Source organism: Lipotes vexillifer, unplaced genomic scaffold (genome assembly GCF_000442215.2).
Source record: "Lipotes vexillifer unplaced genomic scaffold, Lipotes_vexillifer_v1.1 scaffold967, whole genome shotgun sequence".
Taxonomy (NCBI): domain Eukaryota; kingdom Metazoa; phylum Chordata; class Mammalia; order Artiodactyla; family Lipotidae; genus Lipotes; species Lipotes vexillifer.
Genome location: NW_006791018.1, coordinates 178,080 through 201,782, shown reverse-complemented (window position 1 = coordinate 201,782; position 23,703 = coordinate 178,080). Strand labels below are relative to the sequence as shown.

Here is a 23,703-nt window from a genome sequence, read left to right as displayed (position 1 = left end):
CTTTTATTTCTTTTTCTTCTCTGATTGCTGTGGCTAGGACTTCCAAAACTATGTTGATTAATAGTGGTGAGAGTGGATATCCTTGTCTTGTTCCTGATCTTAGAGGAAATGCTTTCAGTTTTTCACCATTGAGAATGATGTTTGCTGTGGGTTTGTCATATATGGCCTTTATTATGTTGAGGTAGGTTCCTTCTATGCCCACTTTCTGGAGAGTTTTTAATCATAAATGGTGTTGAATTTTGTCAAAAGCTTTTTCTGCATCTATTGAGATGATCATATGGCTTTTCTTCTTCAGTTTGTTAATATGGTGTATCACATTGATTGATTTGCATATATTGAAGAATCCTTGCATCCCTGGGATAAATCCCACTTGATCATGGTGTATGATCCTTTTAATGTGCTGTTGGATTCTGTTTGCTAGTATTTTGTTGAGGATTTTTGCATCTATGTTCATCAGTGATATTGGTCTGTAATTTACTTTTTTTGAGACACCTTTGTCTGGTTTTGGTATCAGGGTGATGGTGGCCTCATAGAATGAGTTTGGGAGTGTTCCTTCCTCTGCAGTTTTTTGAAAGAGTTTGAGAAGGATGGGTGTTAGCTCTTCTCTAAATGTTTGATAGAATTCACCTGTGAAGCCATCTGGTCCTGGACTTGTATTTGTTGGAAGATTTTTCATTACAGTTTCAATTTCATTACTTGTGATTGGTCTGTTCATACTTTCTATTTCTTCCTGGTTCAGTCTTGGAAGGTTCTACCTTTCTAAGAATTTGTCCATTTCTTCCAGGTTGTCCATTTTATTGGCATAGAGTTGCTTGCAGTAGTCCCTTAGGGTGCCTTGTGTTTCTGTGGTGTCCATTGTAACTTCTCCTTTTTCATTTCTAATTTTATTGATTTGAGTCCTCTCCCTCTTTTTCTTGATGACTCAGGCTAAAGGGTTATCAATTTTGTTTATCTTCTCAAAGAACCAGCTTTTAGTTTTATTGATCTTTGCTATTGTTTTCTTTGTTTCTATTTCATTTATTTCTGCTGTGATCTTTATGATTTCTTTCCTTCTACTAACTTTGGGTTTTGTTTTTTTTTTTTTTCTTGCGTTATGCGGGCCTCTCACTGTCGTGGCCTCTCCCATTTGCGGAGCACAGGCTCCGGACGCGCAGGCTCAGCGGCCATGGCTCACGGGCCCAGCCGCTCCGCGGCATGTGGGATCTTCCCGAAACGGGGCACGAACCCACGTCTCCTGCATCGGCAGGCGGACTCTCAAGCACTGCGCCACCAGGGAAGCCCTAACTTTGGGTTTTGTTTGTTCTTCTTTCTCCAGTTCCTTTAGGTGTAAGGTTAGATTGTTTTTTTTTGAGATTTTTCTTGTTTCTTGAGGTAGGCCTGTATTGCTATAAACTTCTCTCTTAGAACTGCTTTTGCTGCATCTGATAGGTTTTGGATCATCATGTTTTCGTTGTAATTTGTCTCTAGATATTTTTTGATTTCCTCTTTGATTTCTTCAGTGATCTCTTGGTTATTTAGTAACATTTTGTTTAGCCTCCATGTGTTTTGTGTTTTTTATGTTTTTTTCCCTGTAATTGATTTCTAATCTCATAGCGTTGTGGTTGGAAAAGATGGTTGATATGATTTCAATTTTCTTAAATTTACCGAGGCTTGATTTGTGACCCAAGAGGTGATCTATCCTGGAGAATGTTCTGTGTGCACTTGAGAAGAAAGTGTAATCTGCTGTTTTTGGATGGAATGTCCTATAAATATCAAGTAAACCTATCTGGTCTATTGTGTCATTTAAAGCTTGTGTTTCCTTAGTAATAATCTGTTTGGATGATCTGTCCATTGTTGTAAGTGAGGTGTTAAAGTCTCCCACTATTACTATGTTACTGTCAATTTCCTCTTTTATAGCTGTTAGCAGTTGCCTTATGTATTGAGGTGCTCCTATGTTGGGTGCATATATATTTATAATTGTTATATCTTCTTGGATTGATCCCTTGATCATTATGTAGTGTCCTTCCTTGTCTCTTGTAACATTCTTTATTTTAAAGTCTATTTTATCTGATATGAGTATTGCTACTCCAGCTTTCTTTTGATTTCCATTTGCATGGAATATCTTTTACCATCCCCTCACTTTCAGTCTGTACGTGTCCCTAGGTCTGAAGTGGGTCTCTTGTAGACGGCATATATATGGGTCTTGTTTTTGTATCCATTCAGCGAGCCTGTGTCTTTTGGTTGGAGCATTTAATCCGTTCACGTTTAAGGCAATTATTGATATGTATGTTGCTATTACCATTTTCTTAATTGTTATGGGTTTGGTTTTGTTGGTCCTTTTCTTCTCTTGTGTTTCCCACTTAGAGAAGTCCCTTCAGCATTTGTTGTAGAGCTGATTTGGTGGTGCTGAATTCTCTTAGCTTTTGCTTGTCTATAAAGTTTTTGATTTCTCCATCGAATCTGAATGTGATCCTTGCCAGGTAGAGTAATCTTAGTTGTAGGTTCTTCCCTTTCATAACTTTAAATATTTCGTGCCACTCCCTTTTGGCTTGTAGAGTTTCTGCTGAGCAATCAGCTTGTTAACCTTGTTGGAGTTCCCTTGTATGTTATTTGTCGTTTTTCCCTTGTTCCTTTCAATAATTTTTCTTTGTCTTTAATTTTTGTAAGTTTGATTACTATGTGTCTTGGCGTGCTTCTGCTTGGGTTTATCCTGCCTGGGACTGTGCGCTTCCTGGATTTGGGTGGCTATTTCCTTTCCCATGTTAGGGAAGTTTTCTACTATAATCTCTTCAAATATTTTCTTGGGTCTTTTCTCTCTCTCTTCTGCTTCTGGGACCCCTATGATGCAAAGTTTGTTGCGTTTAATGTTGTCCCAGAGGTCTCTTTGGCTGTCTTCGTTTCTTTTCATTCTTTTTTCTTTATTCTGTTCCACGGCAGTGAATTCCAGTATTCTGTCTTCCAGGTCAGTTATCTGTTCTTCTGCCTCAGTTATTCTGCTGTTGATTCCTTCTAGTGTATTTTTCAGTTCTGTTATTGTATTGTTCATCTCTGTTTGTTTGTTCTTTAATTCTTCTAGGTGGCTGTTCTTTAATTCTTCTAGGTCTTTGTTAAACATTTCTTGCAGCTTCTCAATCTTTGCCTCCATTCTTTTTCCAAGGTCCTGTATCATCTTCACTATCATTATTCTGAATTCCTTTTCTGGAAGGTTGCCTATCTCCATTCCATTTAGTTTTTCTGGGATTTTATCTTGTTCCTTCATCTGGTACATAGTCCTCTGCCCTTTCATTTTGTCTATCTTTCCGTGAATGTGCTTTTCGTTCCACAGGCTGCAGAATTGTTTTTCTTGCTTCTGCTGTGTGCCCTCTGGTGGATGAGGCTATCTAAGAGGCTTGTGCAAGCTTCCAGATGGGAGGGACTGGTGGTGGTTAGAGCTGGGTGTTGCTCTGGTGGGCAGAGCTCAGTAAAACTTTGATCCACTTGTCTGCTGATGGGTGGGGCTGGGTTCCCTCCCTGCTGGTTGTTTGGCCTGAGGTGACCCAGCACTGGAGCCTACTTGGCTCTTTGGTGGGGCTAATGGCAGACTCTGGGAGGGCTCACACCAAGGAATACTTCCCAGAACTTCTGCTGCCAGTGTGCTTGTCCCCGCAGTGAGCCACAGCCACCCCCTCTGCAGGAGACCCTCCAGCACTAGCAGGTAGGTCTGGTTCAGTCTCCTATGGGGTCACTGCTCTTTCCCCTGGGTCCCAATGTGCACACTACTTTGTGTGTGTCCTCCAAGAGTGGAGTCTCTGTTTCCCCCAGTCCTGTTGAAGTCCTGCAATCAAATCCTGCTAACCTTCAAAGTCTGATTCTCTAGGAATTCCTCCTCCTGTTGCCGGACCCCCAGGTTGGGAAGCCTGACGTGGGGCTCAGAACCTTCACTCCAGTGGGTGGACTTCTGTGGTATAAGTGTTCTCCAGTTTGTGAGTCACCCACCCAGCAGTTATAGGATTTGATTTTATTGTGATTGCGCCCCTCCTACCATCTCATTGTGGCTTCTCCTTTGTCTTTGGATGTGGGGTATCTTTTTTTGGTGAGTTCCAGTGTCTCCCTGTTGATGATTGTTCAGCAGTTAGTTGTGATTCCAGCGCTCTTGCAAGAGGGAGTGAGCGCACGTCCTTCTACTCCGCCATCTTTGGGGAATGAGTCTTAAGTTCCTTTTCTGTATCTTAGGAAATCCAGTGGAAATTCTTCTTCAAGTCTTGGAGAAATGGTATCAGGGACATTTCGAGCAACCCCCACATCAACAGGTGACGGTTTCAGTTAGACCTTTTTTTAATGGAATGTATTCCTTTCTTAATATTTGAAAATACATGCAATATTTTTACTAATTTGGAAGCAGTTTAAAGACTTGACTTAAAGATTTTTCTACTTAACTTTTCATTGCTCATTTGCTTTCTATGGTCATTTGATTTGATTTAAAGCATACTTGTGGTACTAGAAATTCAGATCATTGTAATATAATATCGTAAAATCTTATTTGCCCTCTATTTTATAAATCATTCAGAAGCAAGTTCATTATTCCACCCAGAAACCCAGCAGACTTTAAGATGGTGAGGGCCAACCAATTAAAAAGCTTTTCCAAAGTTGTAAAGTCTGAAGAAAATGCTCTGTTTAAGTCTCCATGTAAAACTTTAGGGTGTGTTGGTACAGCCTGGGCTGTGGAGGCGGAGAGGGTTGAAGCAGAGAATGAGGTTGGGCCCAGATGACCTCACTTCTGTTTGGACAGCAGATAACTGAGCCCTGGAATTAATGGTAATGAAGAGACAGTGGTGGCCCAGTCAGGAGTTGTGTATTTAGAAACTGTAGAGGTATTCAAGCAGGAATTTTTCTTCCACCACATTCCCTGACTCCTATAGGTTCATTTCATTCTGCCCAGAATTGATGCTGCATTAAGTCATCCAGGATTACCAATTCAGAATGACAGATCCAAGGTCTATCCTGGTCTATCATAACTGCAGGAAACTGGATTGATTCTGGAAGAGATCTGAGTGTCTGGGTCCGTGTTCATGTGAATCTTGATTTCCATGGCTCTGAACCAAACTCTGGGTCTCTGGGTTGTCTGCAAATGGACTGGACCTGATTGGGTGGCCACAAAGCCACTTTAATCAGATATTGAGTATATTTTGCCTCATCCCCATTTGTTGGACACTTAGGTCATTGCAGCTTTTCACTATTACAAACAAGAAAGAACAGGAATAACTGATTATAAACTTACTTGAAATTAAGAGCAACATAGTAGGAAAAATGTGTCAGTATTCTGGAAAGTGAGCAGAAAGACTTAAGAACACAAAAAGAACTGCAAAATTTTTTGATAGTTCACCAAAATTACAAATCCAAAAATAACTGGTGAGTGAGGTAATGATCATTATTATCCAAATTGTTATTCTAAGTTTCTTTTTATCAAATTTGGTTTGTCCAAGTTGCTGTCAGCCACACAACATGGTGTGTCCAGCACAGGAACAACCCATGGCCTGTGAGTGGCCCAGCCAATGTTATTATGAAATCCACCCTCCCCACCCCGCATGAAATCAGGATATAAGGCCATTCTAACGGAGAGGAAGTTGTCTGTTTTTGCATCTGTCTTCAAAATTGGCCCGACCAGTATGAAACAGTAGAGTGGTGCTCTGCAGGGTGGGTGAATTGGAAAATGACGAAAATGACAGCAACAAATTGGTACATTCTTCCATCTTTTAAAAGCATGTGCTAACAATGACAAGAGATTACATATTTTGATATGGCTCTCATTGTTGTCTTTTAGCAAAACAGAAGCAAAAAGTGGTAAGTTGTGTTTCCTTTTTAAATCTGCTGTGAAGGTTTCTATCCATACATGCCTGCAATGCTCCATTTCAGTGACCCAAATGGCTATAAAATAAGGGAGGAGTCTCCTTGGTGGGACCTGTGGTCATCATTTCTCATTTGACCTGAGGATTGTGAATGTTGTGGCTGTGGAGGAGGTGTGCTGACCCTCCCCTTGTCACGCGTGTCCAATCATCTTTTTCAGACGGAGCACATCCCTCCCTACGATGTTGTGCCATCCATGCGTCCGGTGGTGTTAGTGGGGCCGTCACTGAAGGGTTATGAGGTACAAATACCAGTCTGTTACGCTTCAGTTCTTGATCAAGAACCTAGGTGACAGCCATTTGGAGCTTGCTTCTCAGGGTCTGCTTTCACATGGGTCCTAACAGAAGCCAGCCCTCAGCTCGTGAAGGCAGGAAGTGCAGCGCGGGGCTTACGTGGCTCTTCACTCTTTCTTCCCTCCCTGGCCCACTTCTTGCCTTTCACATATTACAGTGTTCCGAAATAGCTCCCTCAAAATATTTATAATGGGAAGTTCTGGTCAAAAATTTGCTCTGCATTCAATTCAAAGAAAAGGATTTTTTCTGTCTCAGCTGTTCCCGTTGCTATTAGAAATAATAGAGTATGAACAGCACAAGGGAACATATAGGCAATATGCCAGCAAACCTCACCTCAAAGCACCAACAGATCTCACCTTGCTGCGTGCTCAAGACAATGACATATTCCACGAAACATTACTCTGCTTCTTTACTTTAAAGACCATATTAAAGAAAAAAAAAAAAACACTCCACTAAAAGTATTAGTGAACTCCTTCAGAGATTAATTAAACAAAACCATGCAAAAAGGAAAAGAGTAAAGACTTCGATCACTGCATTTCAGATGTTGCCATTTTGGCTTTATGCCAGCATGGATAAGAATAAGTGGGTAAAATCTGAAGGTGGGCAACCTCCAAGGCACCCTTCCCACCACTGAGTTAGCTTAGTGGCTGGCACATAGTAGACATTCAGTACCCATTTGTTGGGTGAATTAATGAGTCTCTTTGAGGCAGATTTAAGAATCCCATCTCCTTGTCCCCCACCCTCCCTTTTCCCCTTCCCCTTCGTCTCCTCTCCCCTTCTCAGTGGGGAGCATCAGAGAAAGAGCAGGAGAGCCGGGTACAGAAATCCAGCCCTAGGCGTGGAGGATTTCCACCGACTTGCACAGACTAGCAGGAGGCAGAGCCCCAGGCGGGCCTGAGGAGCTCTAGCTGCCCCTCACTGAAGGCAGGCACCACTCAGGTACGCCAAGGATAGGCCGCACCTGCGCACAGAGCTATAGCCTATCGTGGACTGTCGGTGGCAGTTCCACCCCCTGAAGGGAGAAGAGGGTTTGCCTTGGATCTAGTGAACACTGCTGGTTCGTGCCTCAACCCCCCAGAGGAGAACCAAGCGGGGAAGCTGAGTAAGTGCAACCGGTTAAGTATGACAGACTCTGTCCACGGTCACCTGCCCTGTCCCGCCTCCACCAGACGAGTGGCTGTGATCAGATCTTGGCTCCGTCAGAATGCCTTCCCTTTCAGCTCTCTCACTTTTGACTTCTTTCTCTCTCTGCGTGTGTTTGCCTCATTCTTTTTTTTTTTCACCTCTGCAAAGGTCACAGACATGATGCAGAAAGCCCTCTTTGATTTCCTGAAGCACAGGTTTGATGGGAGGTGAGGCACACAGATGCTTTTGTATTCTTTATTTTCCTTTAACCAAACATGAATGATAAATTGATTTGTGGATCTATGTTTCTGGTGATTGCAGATGTTCTCTAATTAAAAGTTAACTCAGTGTTCAGGGGAGAATACAATGAAAGTGCTCTGAAAATACGAAGTTATGACGTATAGCATTGAATCCCTTAAAGAAAAAGGACCTTCAGAAGGAAAATTATCCATTTGTTTTATTTATATGTATGTGTCAGTCTTTATTTTTTCACTTGTTAGTGAACTCATACCAAACTTATGTTTATAAAAAATAATGAAAATATAGAATATTTCTGACAAATATGGTGCCTCACTGGTCAAGATGGGTAGTGTCATTTGGGAATTGTGCGTGTGCATGCATGTATGCGTGTGTATCATATGAAGGTATAAAATACTGAATTTCTTTAAAAGAAGAGTGCAAGAAATGTTTTCATCATAAGCTTCCAAAAATGACTATTTTGTAGGGAATAGTGCTTTGGATGTTCAGTTCTGGGTTTGTTTTACTAGAAATTTCGTTGCTCTTTTATGGGTTTCTTTTGTATGTATCCTATCCCACTATGACCCATTATCAACAGGGCTCAGTCTTTAACCATCAGAAAATTTTATCATTTAAGTTTTGTGAAAAATATCTGGAAAGAGTTTCTGTATTTTGCAGAGAAATGGTAAAAAGTCCATACTGACTCAATACTAAGTACCAAGCTCTTTCACAATTCAGAATGCACTCCATGTAAAAATAACCATGTGCAAAAACCTGACGACTTATTAGAAATGAAGAAAACTTAGTGTGTGCTAAGTATGGTTAAATGCATCCAGCTTATCAAATATTTAAGTATTTGAAGACATTTTTAAAATATCCACAAATAGATTTTTTAAAATATGGTATTTTAAGAAAACAAGCAAACATGATAATGCTTTAAGTACAAATGGTATGTTTTTGTCAAAAGAAAAACCTTCTGGATAATTGTGTTTGAAATATTTGTTAGTTTCTGGGACTATATACAAAGAAAATAAACGGAGATTTTAGTTCCAATAATTGAGATTTTAGTTCAAGAAAGGAGAATGCTTCAGTGCCATTATATGAATTGCTAAGTGTCTTAGTACAGGCCAGCCTGCCTTAATAAGTAGAGCCCAAAATGTGCAATGAATCAAACACAGTGGAAGCTTAGTGCTGCTCATTTAATAGTCTGAGGCAGGTGTTCCTCAGCTGGGAAGGTGGGTAGTGTGGAGGAGGGAAGGACTGGGAAAAATGTCCTGCCTGTCATTTGGGACCCTTGACCTGGGGTTGGTCTCTCCAATTAGCTGTAGAGAGAGGAGCAAGCTGGCCTGGAAGTGACTCACATCATTCTCACATTTCATTGGCTAGAACTTAGTCATGTGGCCACACCTAATTGCAAAGGAGGCTGGGAATTACAGTCTAGCTGTGTGCCCAAGAGGAAGAGTAAATGGATTTTGCTGAACAAATAATAGTCTGCCACACTTATCTAGTGGACACAAAGGGCTTAATAAGAAAGTCATGGATGTATCCTATTCTCTGTTTTATTGTTTTTGTTTCTGTTTTTTTTTTTTTTTAACAAATAGGCAGAGAATGAAGTAATTTCAGAGAAAACAAGTGAAAAGCACTGAGTACTAGACTCTTGGAGTTGGAAGGAAATGTAAAAGTCCTTTTAGGCTAATCTCTTATGTCCCCAAACCATAGGTAGATGGATAACCTTCTTCTGTTGGAAAACTTTTGACTACTGGGAAATTACTTCTTAAAAAAGCATTACAAAGAAACAGCTGAACTCTGACTCCTTAAGTTAATAATATTGGTGTCGGTCCTTGCCTCTGATGACAGATGCCATCACCCTTATCCTCATGCAGCTCTCCCTGGGTTGGCCGCAGCTGATATGCCTGGCTCAGTCAATCACACTTCCTTCAGCTGTGCTTAGAGTCACATGGTTCTAACCTGCAGTGCCTTTAGTTAAGGAAGTTCTGAGAAGTGCCTCATCCTGTGGCCCCGTAATAGCCCTTGAGCTGAACAAATGCCATCCTATACGCAATCTAAGCTTCTGTTAGATTGTTTTGGTCCCCACTTAACATCCTTGTAAGCAGCAGTGTAATTAAAGGTTTGAAAGGTAGGACCTATGGAAAAGAAGAAAGGAATTATTATAATTTAGCAAAGAGAAAGTGAGTGACTTAATTACTGCCTTCAAGAATGAAGAATCTGAGGTTCTTCCTCAATCTTCAGACCCAGAAAGAGGAAATACATTTAACTGTAAGAGCAGAGATTTACCAGCTAGAGTTACCTGATTCACCAAGCACTTGTACACACTATTGAAGTTGGTTTTGGTAGAAATAGAATTAAAATTTCAATGCCAAGTGTTCCATGGGGTCTGACGGCACAGCAGAGGGTCTGGAGATATGAGGAAGAATACAGCAGCAGCAAAAGTAATAGCTGGAGAAAGAGACTCAGCCCTAGAGAGATCTGATGTATGGCAGAGTTGGAGAAAGCTAGGTATTAAAAGTGGGAGTAGGAGAGTGGATTTGCTTTCAAATTAGAAGAGGCCAGTGCAGCAGAAAAACGATAATGAATTCATTGGTTGAGTATATATAGAGAGACTTTGGTAAGGAAGAAGGTATGTGCAATGTGGATACACAGTGACTCTGACATGTCTGCCGTGTGGGGAATATCCTTACATTCTGAGCCACGGCAATCTGCTGTGTTATGTTTTACCAATTAATAAAAGGAGAGAAAACAACAAATAGTCTTTAATTGAAACCAGGCAAGAGAACAATTACACAGTGGGCTTTTGCACAGCAATACAACATAAACAATATGTTCTAATGGAAACCTACACAGTGTTTCGTTGGCTATGAATGCAGTAGGTTAGACAAAATAGGATAAAATCTTTTCTTTTTCAGAAAGAGCCAAAAAAAAAAAAAAAAAAAACACGGCTAAAAGGCTTGCTTCTTCAATACCGTTTTTCAGATCTTGGCTAAAAAATAATTCAACAAATTGGATTAAAATCCAACATTGACTATTACAGAATCATATGCTTATTTTTTTATTATACCTTAGAAATTATTTGAATCAGTTTAAATCTACTTACTTATTTTGCAATTTTATTGCTATTGTGGGGCCTAACTAGAATCTATGTAAGAAAAATGGAAAGCACAATACTAAATACTTCCTGAGGGAACCCCTGTACATGTGGATCTCCACACATAGTGACAATTCCTATGCACAGATCATAAACTAAGTGAGCCTAACGAGCTGGTACAGTGGCACCAGCCTGGCAGGGACACAGTGGATGCACAATGGCATGGAGCTCTTCTCTCTTCATTTAACACCACCAACATTCAACGGGGGATCATCCTTTCAGATGAGGTTTGTTCAGCTTGTTGAATCCACCATTCATAGGCTGAACAGCAAGCAGTCAAACCAATTGCAATTTGTTGACCTATGCTAATCATTTCAAATCCAACAAAGTTGTAACTTTAGGCTTTTTGACAACTGGATCAGCTCAGCTCTATGGCAGTTATAGGACACTTTGTAACTGACCTGATTATGGCCCCAAATCATAAATGAACATACAAATAGGATCTGAAGCTATTAGCCAAGGAATGCTTAAAAGAAAAAAAAAAAAAAAAAGGTTTGAGAAATAATTTGAGGAAAGGAGGCTAAGAATATAATTTAGGGAGACTCAAAGAAGTAGTATTTATTTATAAAAGGACACGGCAACAGCTGATGCTATCACAAAGCAGCCAAGACATGGCAGATTTGCAGTCAACAAATGGAAAAGAATAATACAGTGCCTTCTGTTTCATAACCAATATCATCCTCTTATTATCTCCTCCTACTACTCTGTATTCAAATGCAGACTCATCAGTGGACACTCAAGCACTAGAGATAACTAATTGAACACTTTAATGCCAAATATGAGTTTTTAAATTAGCAGATTTTGATTGCAAACATGTCTGACCTTATTCTCCCATCCTCAAAGTATATATAAATTTCACAGACTCCAAGAATGGGAGAGTTCATGGTAGACTGCTAACTTTTTTTTTTTTTGCGGTACGCGGGCCTCTCACTGTTGTGGCCTCTCCCGTTGCGGAGCACAGGCTCCAGACACTCAGGCTCAGCGGCCATGGCTCACGGGCCCAGCCGCTCCACGGCATGTGGGATCTTCCCGGACCAGGGCACGAACCCATGTCCCCTGCATCGGCAGGCAGACTCTCAACCACTGCATCACCAGGGAAGCCCATAGACTGCTAACTTTTGAGGATAGAATATAAAGAAACTGTCTCCTTCAAGTCTCAAATCTCCAACAGCTACCTTGTATACATTATATATGTGCCTATCAACATAGGACACTATGAATAATTATTTAAGAAAGCACTTTTATATATTACCTGGTTTGCTCCTAATGACAATCCTGTGAGATAATTCAACAAAGCCACTATCACCACTTTATTGATTATGATATTGATGCTCAAAAGATGGCATGACTTGACCATGGTCACACAACCAGCCAAGAGGAAGACCCAGGAAGAGTACCGAGGTCTACATATGCCTTCCATTCCTGTTCTTCTGACAGTGTGCTGTCTGATCTTTGGAATGTTTTTCCTTTGTGAAGGAAGTCTAAGAGTTTTAATAAAAACTAATATACTAACAGGGTTGCATATTAGATGTGGCAAGGATAGAGTATAGAAGGATCTTTAGCTGTTCCATTATCAACATGGAAATACTAATTATTGTTGAATGAGTGTGTCTCACCTAAGAGTAATATCTTTCCATAGAAAAATCACAGACAACTAATACTCATAGCACATAATGGACTGCAGAAATAATGAATTCCAAACCAGAAATAAGCAATAATTAGGGTTCAGATTTACTAGATTTAGAGATATATACCTAGTCTGCTGGGGAACTGCACTTCTGTTAGTCTTTTATCTCCAGGCTAGTAATTACTGACACTACATCACAAAAAAGTTTCCAAGGGAACTTTTTAGAGATGTATATCAAATAAGATACATAGAAGTGCTGAAAGACACTAGCGGATATGAGTACAGCAAAAAAAGAAATAGAAAGGGTATAACTTTAAGTAAAAAAACAAAAAAGTAAATAGACTAGCATTTAATGATGAACGTAATTACATTGCTGGGGAGCCTTAAAACAACAAAAAAGTTTGGATTTGGTGTCTGAGTCTGATAATAGTAAGCATCTTTGCATGGAAAATAAAAACTCCTGCTTTGTCTTATTAGAGTGTTTCTGGAGCTGTGTCTGTCTTCTCCTGAGCTGTTTCATAATGTGTATTTTTATTAAGAAATAACCTATATTAACAAATTAGCTGCTATTTTATTGACCAATAAAAGAAGAAAAAGAACCTTTTATTGTCCACGCCTTTTCCTGGTTTGGGAATACATGAAGCAGGTTTTTTTTTTCTGTTTTTGTGTATGTGTGTTATTGTTTTGTTTTTTTGGTAAAACTTTGGATGTGTCTGAAAATGGCTTGGTAAAAGTGTGTTAAAACCCAGAAGAAATAAGAGTGCACATCTGTTGATAATCCTTTCAAGTTTTAAGAACGATGGGTCACTATTTGGCTAGTACAGAGCTAGCAAATTGGATTTTCACCGAAGCAGAGTAGACTCTTTGGGCCCTCTAAAAATCATTATTCTAGAAGGTTGAATTCTGTCCCTAAACCAACCCACTTGTCTCCAGTCATATATTTGAATTGCTCTGGAAATGAACTGTATGTTTCTAACCAGCAACTCCATTCTTAAAACTACAAACAAAAAAACCAGACACTCAAAAATAAGCAAATCCTCTTCTGTAGGTAAAAGGAGCTATGACCGCAAAGACCACCTATGAGATTTCATGCCTCAAGGGCAGCAGCCAACTGAGTAATGGAGACTCAGATGTGGGCTTCACTGACTTCAACCTGATTTAGATCTTGACCATCTCTCAGCGTGTGGCCAAGATCTGCACTTGATGATGTGGCTGGTATCAGGAGATTCAGCGTTGCTGGAGAAGAAAACTGAAACTGTAAGAGAATTATGAGTCAGGTGACTAAGTACGGCCTGGTGCTTAGGGGCCTGTGCTTTAGACCTTCTTAGACTCTAAATAACCATGTGTAACTTCCTCTCTGTGTCTCACTTTTCTTCTTGATAAAATGAAGAAGTGGGACTTCCCTGCTGGTGCAGTGGTTAAGAATCCGCCTGCCAGGGCTTCCCTGGTGGCGCAGTGATTGAGAGTCTGCCTGTCGATGCAGGGGACGCAGGTTCGTGCCCCGGTCCGGGAAGATCCCACATGCTGTGGAGCGGCTAGGCCCGTGAGCCATGGCCACTGAGCCTGCGTGTCCAGAGCCTGTGCTCCGCAATGGGAGAGGCCGCAACAGTGAGAGGCCCGTGTACCGCAAAAAAAAAAAAAAAAAAAGAAGATACCAAGAATCCGCCTGCCAATTCAGGGGACACGGGTTCGAACCCTGGTCCAGGAAGATCCCACATGTCGTGGAGCAGCTAAGCCTGTGCGCCACAACTACTGAGCCTGTGCTTTAGAGCCTACGAGACACAGCTACCGAAGCCCACACATCTAGAGCCCGTGCTCCACAAGGAGAGAAGCCACCGCAATGAGAAGCCTGCACACCACAACAAAGAGTAGCCCCTGCTCGCCACAACTAGAGAAAGCCCACGTGCAGCAACAAAGACCCAATGCAGCCAAACATAAATTAATTAATTTTTAAAAATGAAGAAGTTGTACAGACCAGTGTTTTACAGTATCTTTTAGCAGTTGAACAAGTTCTTACAATGAAATCATAGATAAGCCCTCTGTGTAGAAAACATAAATGCAGGGGTGTTTGCCTGGCATTGAGGGTCAGAAAGCTGGGGCCCTCCTGGCCTACTCAGCCCCCATTTCACATTCTCAGTGGCCTGAGATGTATTTCACAAAATTCTTGATTTCTGCAGAAGACAATTTGAAGATGCCTCGAATAATTTATTAGAGCCTAAAAAATTCTAAGAAGTTAAAAATTTTTAAACTTCCTGACCATCTATAGCTTATATATACAACAATGCAAACAAGGAGTACTTTGCTTTAAAAGAGCACCAGAACTTTTGCACAGCCTGTTGCTTTAAAGAAATCATTTCCAACCATTTATGAAAAGGACTATTTTAAACTCTCCCCAAGGATTCAGGTCCCTGAAGTCAGGTGAAGAGTCTCCTGAGAGTGCTGTGTTGTCCCCACATAGGTGTGAGATGACATATGGCTCAATAATTGTTGATAACTCTACCCTCTTCCCTGCTCCACCAGCTAGAGATGTTTGAAAGTGGGGGAGAATGCGTGCAGTGAGTATAAAAGGGAAGGGGCAGGACTCTTCTGGCTCCGTCCTGGAACTCTGCCAAGTTTTGGAGATAAGAATGAAGAAGGGCCCATGATGGCAGTAGCTGGCTTAGAGAGGCATTCTTTGCATTCTGCAGGTAGATCATAATCTGAAGTTGTGAAATCCCAGCTTAAAATAAAGAATTTTAAAATTATAAATTCCAGAGATTCTCATCATATACAGATAGACCCCTGTCTCCATTCATTTGCAGTGTCTCTGTTTTATTCTTGTCTTGCATGACTGCAGGATACTTTCTAACTTATGGAAATCCTGGAACAATCCTTATATTGCCTTCAGCAATAGTGTCTTATTACTGCCCACAATATGCATTCAAAGCAATATGCAAATATGCTGAAGAATCCTTGTGCCTGCAGAAAAGAAATCATATTTTTCATATTCTTAGAAATGAAACATTCCTTTGGGCCTGTGGCGAAATGCTTCATGTACCATGAGTTAACTGTTGAGCATCAGGAATGCAACACAGCTGATTGTCTTTGATGATTGGAATGAAGAGGATTTCCCCCTTTGACCAGCAGCATTGATGCACCTGGGCAGAGCATTCGCAGTTCCTGAAAGTCTTGTTCAAGAGCAAATCAACTGTGAATTGTGGGGAAATTGTATTGCTGCTTCCTAGAAAGAGCATGGTTTATTCATATGTTTTGATTCCCTCCTGGTATGGTGTGTATTATAAGGAGAATTCGGCAAGGCAGACAATAGTGGAGGAAGAGCTGCATTTTTCCTGGAGTCTTTTTTTGTTAAATAGCCAAAACCTTCCTCCATTCTGCTCTGCCTGTATTTTAATGCTAGCCAAATCCTATTTAAAAACACTTGTGGCCAATGTTTATTGTACTGTGGTTGCAGTATAGTATGTGAGGCGGTTATTAAGTACTGTGGTTATAAATCTCTTGGAGAGCCCCATGACATTTTTACTGGCTTGTTCTGTTCTGTGTTCCTATTCATAGGATATCAATAACAAGAGTGACAGCTGACATTTCTCTTGCTAAGAGGTCTGTCCTAAATAATCCCAGCAAGAGAGCAATAATTGAACGCTCAAACACTCGGTCCAGCTTAGGTAAGATGTTCAAATGTGGTACTGCGCTCTCAGACCGGGGTGACACATGTTGCATTTGTGAATGTCTTTCCAATTTGCCCATTTTCCCCATTCTGAAGGGGGAAGCGCTGATTAACTGACAAGAAGGCTAGCCGTGGAAAAGCAGGGAGCAGAGTCCTGCAGTAGCCTGAGACTCCTCTTTCTCAGCTCCAGTCACTTATCTAATTAGTAGTCTGGTAGGAAGAATCCTCAACAGGTTGTCCTCCTCTGTTACTGCCTCAACGAGCGAAACCACTCATCCCTGCTTTGCCTGAGGCAAATGATATCTGTCATACGGAAGTCACAGCTGACATGAAAGGAAATGAGATGTCCACCTTTCCCAGATCCTTAGAAGGAAGCTAGATAATGATGTTCTCAGTGTGGTTTCTGCTGCCAGCTGGTACCCAGAGTAGTCACATCCTTAAGTGGAAGTAGCAACCACCATTAATACCGTTCAGGGAGTTTAAACATGTCTTTCCTGGTGAACCAATCAGAAAGCATCCTGAAATTCACCACGATGGAGAAGAAAAAGCACTATATGTGATTAGTTCCGTCAAGCCATGCAGGAGCAAGGCTGTGGAGGATGGATTCACCAACCACAGAAGTGGGTCCAGGCTGCAAGGAGAATCATATCACTCATCTCAAAAGCCTGTTTGTGGTTTCTATGGTGGCCCGGAGTGGTGTAGTCCACTTATAACTCTCTTTTGCATTCACATTCTGAGGGCAACTTGTTTACTGCCCTATTCCTCATGGGCAGAGTAGGAAAGACAGGGTTTTACTATGCCACTACATTTTTTTTAAAAAACTACTTAAATGAGCTCTGTAGGTGATAGAAAACTTTTTCTAAAATTAGGGTTTCTAAGATAGATTGCATGCCCAAATATCCCATCAAGTGTCCATTAAAGGCTATGCCAAGAATTATGTAGGTGGAAAGAGACGAGTGTCGTCTCTATTCCTGGCCTGGGATTGGCACATGGTAATTCCTCAATAAATGTTTGTTGGATAGCTGCTTTTTGAAAGAATGCTGAACTACCAAATGGGACAGTTGTCAGCGTTTGTGAGAGGAGGATCCCAGACATCAGTGGTTCCTTCTTTAGTTCTGTATTTAGAGCCTTCCACAGACAGAGTGAAACACTCTTAAAGGCACAGTATTTTGACCTTCAGGGGTGTTGATGGCAGAGTTGATGATGATGAATCAGATTAGGTAACTGACTAAAGTAGTATATCATGGGTGACAAGGATACCAAATTAGATTGAAGGTTTCTCAAATAAGCATCTGTTCTCTGTTCTCCTGTCTTCCACCCTCCTTTCCACTCCTCACAGTGCCTTTGACTCTTAACCATTCCTTCCTCTGATGTATAATGAGAGGCTAAAGGACACTTAAAAACATAAGCTAGGTTGCCTGACTTTTTCAGCCATCTTGCACCAGCCTAGAGTGTAATGGGCATTCTGTGAGGTCATTCCATATCACCTATGTAGTCACCTGTTGTCAGAGTCAGTGGAGTGGGTGCAGTGGGGTTGGTGTATCAGTTCACTGGTTTTCCTTTTTACTCTGTAAAGTCATAACTCCCACAACCACTGGAGATAATTTAATGGCAGCCTATTATAATAACCACTATGTGAGCCACTTATGCCCATTTGTCTGCTTATTAATGCACATGTGTAGATCCTTTCATCAAATGTTTATTGAACACTTGTTACTGCCATGCATTGTACCAGACTTAGGAAGTACAGACATAAATAAGGCAAAGTATCTTAGCCACAGGCAAACAGAAAAAGGGGAGTGATGGTTAAAATACTGTGTGATAATGGAATTATGAGCAAAGTACTAAAAGTATAAAGAAAGAAGGGTAGAGAGTAAGAGGTGTCTGAGAAGACTTCACAGAAGTTCTTTTTGAGCTGGTTCTTAGGGCAGTCAAGAATGTGCAAAGGCATTGACATATAAACACTGTGTGGTTGAGAAACAAGTTGTTTTGTGCAGAGCATATTTAGAAAAAGGAAGTAGGGGGCATGATTTGAGAACAACAGAAGAGACTGAAAAAACAGATCGAGGCCAGTATGTTAAGGCTCTAGTACGCCTTGCTAAAGAGACACCAAAATAGATTCCACAAAATGTTGATTTTAAAGGATACTAATAGTATGTTTTCCGCAGTCAAATAAATTTGAAACTTACGGATTAAATAGCTGTCAGATTTCTTCACTGCAACGCTTCTTAGAGGCATTAAGATAAAGAGGGTAATATACATTTGAAATTGCAAGAGAAACTATTATAGCATGTGATATCTCCCTTGCAATAAAAACCCTTCTTTGTGTAGGCTATCTCATGAGATTAGTGATCCAGGGTACTGCCTTTGGAAAATGTTGCTTTGGGCCACAGGGAGCCATTGAAGTAGAGAAAGGGCACAGGTGACAGAGATGCTGGGGAGAGGTGGGTCCAGACCAGTTGTGGTCAAGTTATAGAAGTGTTCACTGAGGTCCCTCCAGGTTCACGGTCCATGACTTCTCAGAGTTCATTTGTCTGGAATAAGATCATGATAAAGCTTTGATTGGAATCAGCCTGGGTAGTCAAGATTGTTGTGTTTGGTTAAAGTTTTTCTTTAAAAGAACTGAGCTGTGTAGGTTAATATGTCTTTCTCACACGTATAACTTATTTATTGTATTCCATATACATATTATCCAAACATCGGACCCACTCCAGTATATAGGGTGGACCTCTGGCAGCCTCCTGGCCTGCTCTGCCCGAGTACCTCTCTGTTGATACCCATTGCCCAAGTTTTGTTTTGGTTAAGCTGTAGGTGTGCCTGCCCTTGGTGCTTTCACTGCGCTGTCACTGCCAGGCCCGGGTTCAACCCCTGGTCCAGGAACTAAGACCCCTCAGGCTGCGTGGCGTGGCCAAAAATACTCCCAAAAAACACCACACTTGCCTCATGGCTGGTGCAAAGTAAATAAGGCCCAGGTGTCTCTGAATTATTTACACAGAGACTCAGAGTGCCTCACGGGTTCTTTGTACCGGGGCAGAGTCTACTTTGCGTCACTGCCTTTCTGCTACTTCAGAAAATATTGTATTCGGATTTTAAGTTTAAAGCAAGATAGCCTTGTTCTAGTACAGTCCTGGCCAGGAGTTACCTCAAACCAGTGGCAGTTTAATGAAAAAAAAAAAAAAAAAGAAAGAAACTTACCACAATAGAAATAAACTTTACTTTCCAAACTTCTCTCATTAAAAAAATCTTTCTGTTTCTGACATGAGAAAAAAGGGACAAGTGGTTGTTTTTACTAATAAATGTAGAAAGTATTTCAGAATTTTGCAAATAAGCCAAATTGTCCAGATTCTTTACATTAATATATTGAAAACTAGTCACCTTTCAGAGCAACATGAAATCTTTCAGGCTATTGGTATTGGATAATATGAAAAGTGATAGATATGTTGCCTTTTTTTTTTACTTGAACAATAGAAGTTTATCGTCTCAGAGTCTGGAGGCTAGAAGTCTAAGATCGAGGTATCCACAGGGTTGTTTCCTTCTGAGGGCTGTGAGGAAGAAGGTGTTCCATGCCTCTCTGCTAGTTTCAGCTGGTTTGCTGGCAATCTTTAGCATTCCTGTCTTATAGAAGCATCATCCCAGTCTCTGCATCCATCTTCACGTGGTGTTCTCCTATGTGTGTGCCTGTCTCCAAATTTCCCCTTTTTATAAAGACACCAGTCATATAGGAGTAATTCCCACCCTAATGACCTCATTTTAACTTGATGGTCTCTGTAAAGACGATGTCTCAAAAATAAGGTTACATTCTGAGGTACTGAGGGGTTAAGACTTCAACATATGAATTTAGGGATGATACAATTCAACCCATTACAGGAGGGAAATCAGAGAACATGTTGAGAGTCAGAAGTTGAACTGAACAGCCTCTACTGGGTTCTAATGACTCTTTAAATTCATACTTCTTATACAGATCATGCATTAAACACCAGTGGTTTTGTGGGAAATGAGAATTTTATGCTATCAGCAAAGCCCTAGAAAATAGAGTTGCGTGATAGTTTTGAGCATTAATGATCCCACACACCCTGTCAACCTGTCTGGTTATGGAAGGGAGAATTTTTGGTGGGTAACATGAACTTGAATTTATACTGAATAAGCAAAACAAATCATGGGATTCTGGTACAAACCCTTTTCAATGAGGATATTTAGAGCAACATCAGCTTTTTCCTAGGCCATCTTTGAAATAATTTAAATTAGGTAGCTTTGTCTACTCTCTGTAATTTGGATAAGATTACAACATTGGTAAGTCATGCCTATAGCCAAAAATGAAAATAAGGAAAAAGCAAACAAGATCGTCTCTCTGAAAATTAAATAGACTAATTCAGACTGTGGACATGATCAATAAATCAGGTGATTTATAAAAATATATATTAAAAAGCTTTTTATATTTCAGAAAGCCATATTATGTTTTTATAGATAATCTGCTTAATTTTTGCTTAAAAAATAGCTGGATTGCTTTTGACATTGAAAATAACTAGATTTTTCATTTGACCAGATTCGTGCACAGATTCAGGTCAGTTGGCTATTACAGCAAGCCAAGTAGATTTGCATCTAAATGCATTGTGGCACTTTAATATAATTGATCTTAGGTTGTTTTTTGTTTTTTTTTTTTAATACTGAAGATAATTATGCCTTAGAACAAGTCCACTGGCCCTAACACTTGAATGAAGACTTAGCAATATGCTAGTTGTTAAGAGTAGATCCAGAACATTTAACAGGGATACAAAAATATGCATATCAGTCAAAATAGATGAGTTGTGAGATGTTAAAAAACATATCCATAAAATATTACTATGCGAGTTGTTGATTGGTAGGCGTATTTCAGCGTAATTTGCTTTCCATGTGATGTTGCTCTGCACATGTATTTCGATTGCTTCCTAAAATGTAGTTGCAGCTTCTATAGCTAAAATAAAAGTTCTTTAGAACAAAAGCACAATAAAAACCAACATAGCTATGTAAATAGCTAAATATTAGGGTGAGCATAAGAAGCAAATCAAGAGAGCCTTCTCAATTTTTTCCACCAACTGTTTGGTTTTATGTAAAACTCAACCCATCTCTCTTTAGAAAAGATCTTAAGTTAGATAGGACTATGAAAATTCAAAATGTTCTGTTTTGCAATGTAGGCTAACATCTGAAAGAGGTACTATTTTTTAAATATAGGAACTAATTAATAAAAATACCATGACCTATTATTTGTTATTTCTCCTTTTAGCGGAAGTACAAAGTGAAATTGAAAGAATCTTTGAGTTGGCAAGATCTTTGCAACTAGTTGTTCTTGATGCAGACACCATCAATCACCCAGCACAACTTATAAAGACTTCCTTAGCACCAATTATTGTTCATGTAAAAGTCTCATCTCCAAAGGTAATCAGCTCATTTCTGTCTTAAGGGTTAGAAGCTTGTTTCTTCTGAAATATTTTTTGCTCTGTGCATTTTTGTTAGTGGGCAAGGAGAATGTCTTGTTGAGACCCTTTTAATGAGCAGTTTGTTTGTTTGTTTGTTTTTTAAATAATACACAACGTATTTATTTATTTATTTATTTATGGCTGTGTTGGGTCTTCGTTTCTGTGCGAGGTCTTTCTCTAGTTGTGGCAAGTGGGGGTCACTCTTCATCGCGGTGCGCAGGCCTCTCACTATCGCGGCCTCTGTTGTTGCAGAGCACAGGCTCCAGACGCGCAGGCTCAGTAGTTGTGGCTCACGGGCCCAGTTGCTCCATGGCATGTGGGATCCTCCCAGACCAGGGCTCGAACCCGTGTCCCCTGCATTGGCAGGCAGATTCAATGAGCAGTTTTTAATTCACCTGTTCTGTACAGGTTCTAGAAATTTCGAGATAGCACATAAAGAATTGTTTATTCCTTCAAGAAGCTCAATGTCTATTGTGGTTCCCAAACTGGGCAGTTATACAAGAGTATAATAAAAACAAAAAGAACTAAGGTGAGAAAAAGTAAAGTCTGGCTTTTCAGAGACTTTAGGTTCTATCTTGGTAAATCTCTTAGGTAATATTGATTCTTTTATCACCTATATTCTCGCCCCAGTTGAGAAAGTACATAGTTCAAGAAGTACATATATATGTAAAGCAATTATACTCCAATAAAGATGTTTAAAAAAAAAGTACATATATATTTATCATATAAGTCAAACATCACTGTATAAAATCTCTCATGGAAACTTTATAGACCCTTACATTTGTGCTTAGGTTGGGTTCTTCAAGGAGTATAGTTATTCTGTGGTTGAGCACAATGGCATATCTGCCATGTATCTTTATGCCAATGGGGAAGATAAAAAAAAAGTGAGACAGCCTCAAAGTGGTCCCTTTTGACTTGGATGTTCTTTAATTTTAAAAAGTGATGATGCGTCAGGGCGGTAGTGGGGGGAGGGATAAATTGGAAGATTGGGATTGACAGATACGCACTACTATATATAAAATAGATAACTAGTAAGGACCTACTGTATAGCATAGGGAACTCTACTCAATACTCTGTAATGGCCTATATGGGAAAAGAATCCACAAAAGAGTGGATATATGTATATGTATAACAGATTCACTTTGCTGTACACCTGAAACTAACAGAACATTGTAAATCAACTATACTCCAATAAAAATTAAAAATAAATAAATAAATTTTATAAAATAGATTACGCATTTATAAAAACTAAGAGTACAATGAGATTGCTTTTAAAAATAAATATCGAAATTTGAAAAAAAAAAAAGTGATGATGGGGAATTCCCTGGTGGTCCAGTGGTTAGGACTCCATGCTTCCACTGCAGGGAGCATGGGTTCAATCACTGGTCGGGGAACTAAAATCCCTCGTGTCACATGGCGTAGCCAATAAATAATTAATTAAAATTTAAAAAGTGATGATGTTCTGAAAAGTTAATATGAAATGGATACCCTTGGGAGGTACTACCTTAACAACAGCTTCTTTTCAGTGGCCCTAGGAGTGCATTTTCTTGCTTAAATGCCAATTCAACTTCCAACCAGAACAGGGGTCTCCTCTCACAGGTAGAGAATGTGCCCTTCCCAATGCTTCTGAGCTTCTCAGCTTTCCATCTCTACAGGCACTGGTTCTGTGCAGGATGAGCTTGGGAATCCTGACCAAACCAGGACCTTTGGGGAATCATTAAAATGGATTGAAAATGCCTTGAGCACTTGGAGTCTCTTTGACCCAGAACTGAAGGGGAATCAAGCACCCTTCACTGCAGTGGAATAGATTTCAACCCCTCTTGCCCCAGTCACCGTGGGGTCCGTAAGTGCAGGAACGGGGACTCCTGTGGATATATGTGCTGAGATATCACTGAGCCTCATAGATTAGTGGTAGTTGGGGGGAAGGGTCTTACTTCAGCTAAAAAAAATATTAAGGGAAAGATGAGTATATGGAAAAATGCAGTTACAGAAGTGCCCAAAAGACATAGGTATTTCCCTGGTTTATATGTAGCAATACACCAGTACAAATGTTCTGCCTAGATTTCGATCATGAAATTGTCCTTTAATGTAAGATTAGACTGGAATGCCTTAATTATCAGTGACACAAAGGGTCAAATATATGTAACTCTTATATTTATCTGACATTGAGATAGTGAACCAAAATATTACTGAACTAAATTTGGACATAAATGACCTGGTACAGATCAGTGCCTCCACTTTTGCAGGGCTCTCTTTGAAATCTCTGGGTAAAATCTAGG

The 23,703-nt window shown here is 40.1% G+C and overlaps 1 protein-coding gene across 4 annotated transcripts in view; it reads left to right on the top strand.

Moving 5' to 3' along the window:
- CACNB4 (calcium voltage-gated channel auxiliary subunit beta 4) overlaps nt 1-23,703 on the top strand; it is a 279,529-nt gene that overhangs the window by 239,158 nt on the left and 16,668 nt on the right. For all 4 annotated transcript variants that reach the window (XM_007464157.1, XM_007464158.1, XM_007464156.1 and 1 more), the window contains 6 exons: nt 4,192-4,268; nt 5,780-5,799; nt 6,023-6,103; nt 7,449-7,507; nt 15,860-15,969; nt 21,232-21,383. In XM_007464157.1, the coding sequence (XP_007464219.1) occupies nt 4,192-4,268; nt 5,780-5,799; nt 6,023-6,103; nt 7,449-7,507; nt 15,860-15,969; nt 21,232-21,383 (499 nt within the window). The remainder of the gene's footprint in view (nt 1-4,191; nt 4,269-5,779; nt 5,800-6,022; nt 6,104-7,448; nt 7,508-15,859; nt 15,970-21,231; nt 21,384-23,703) is intronic.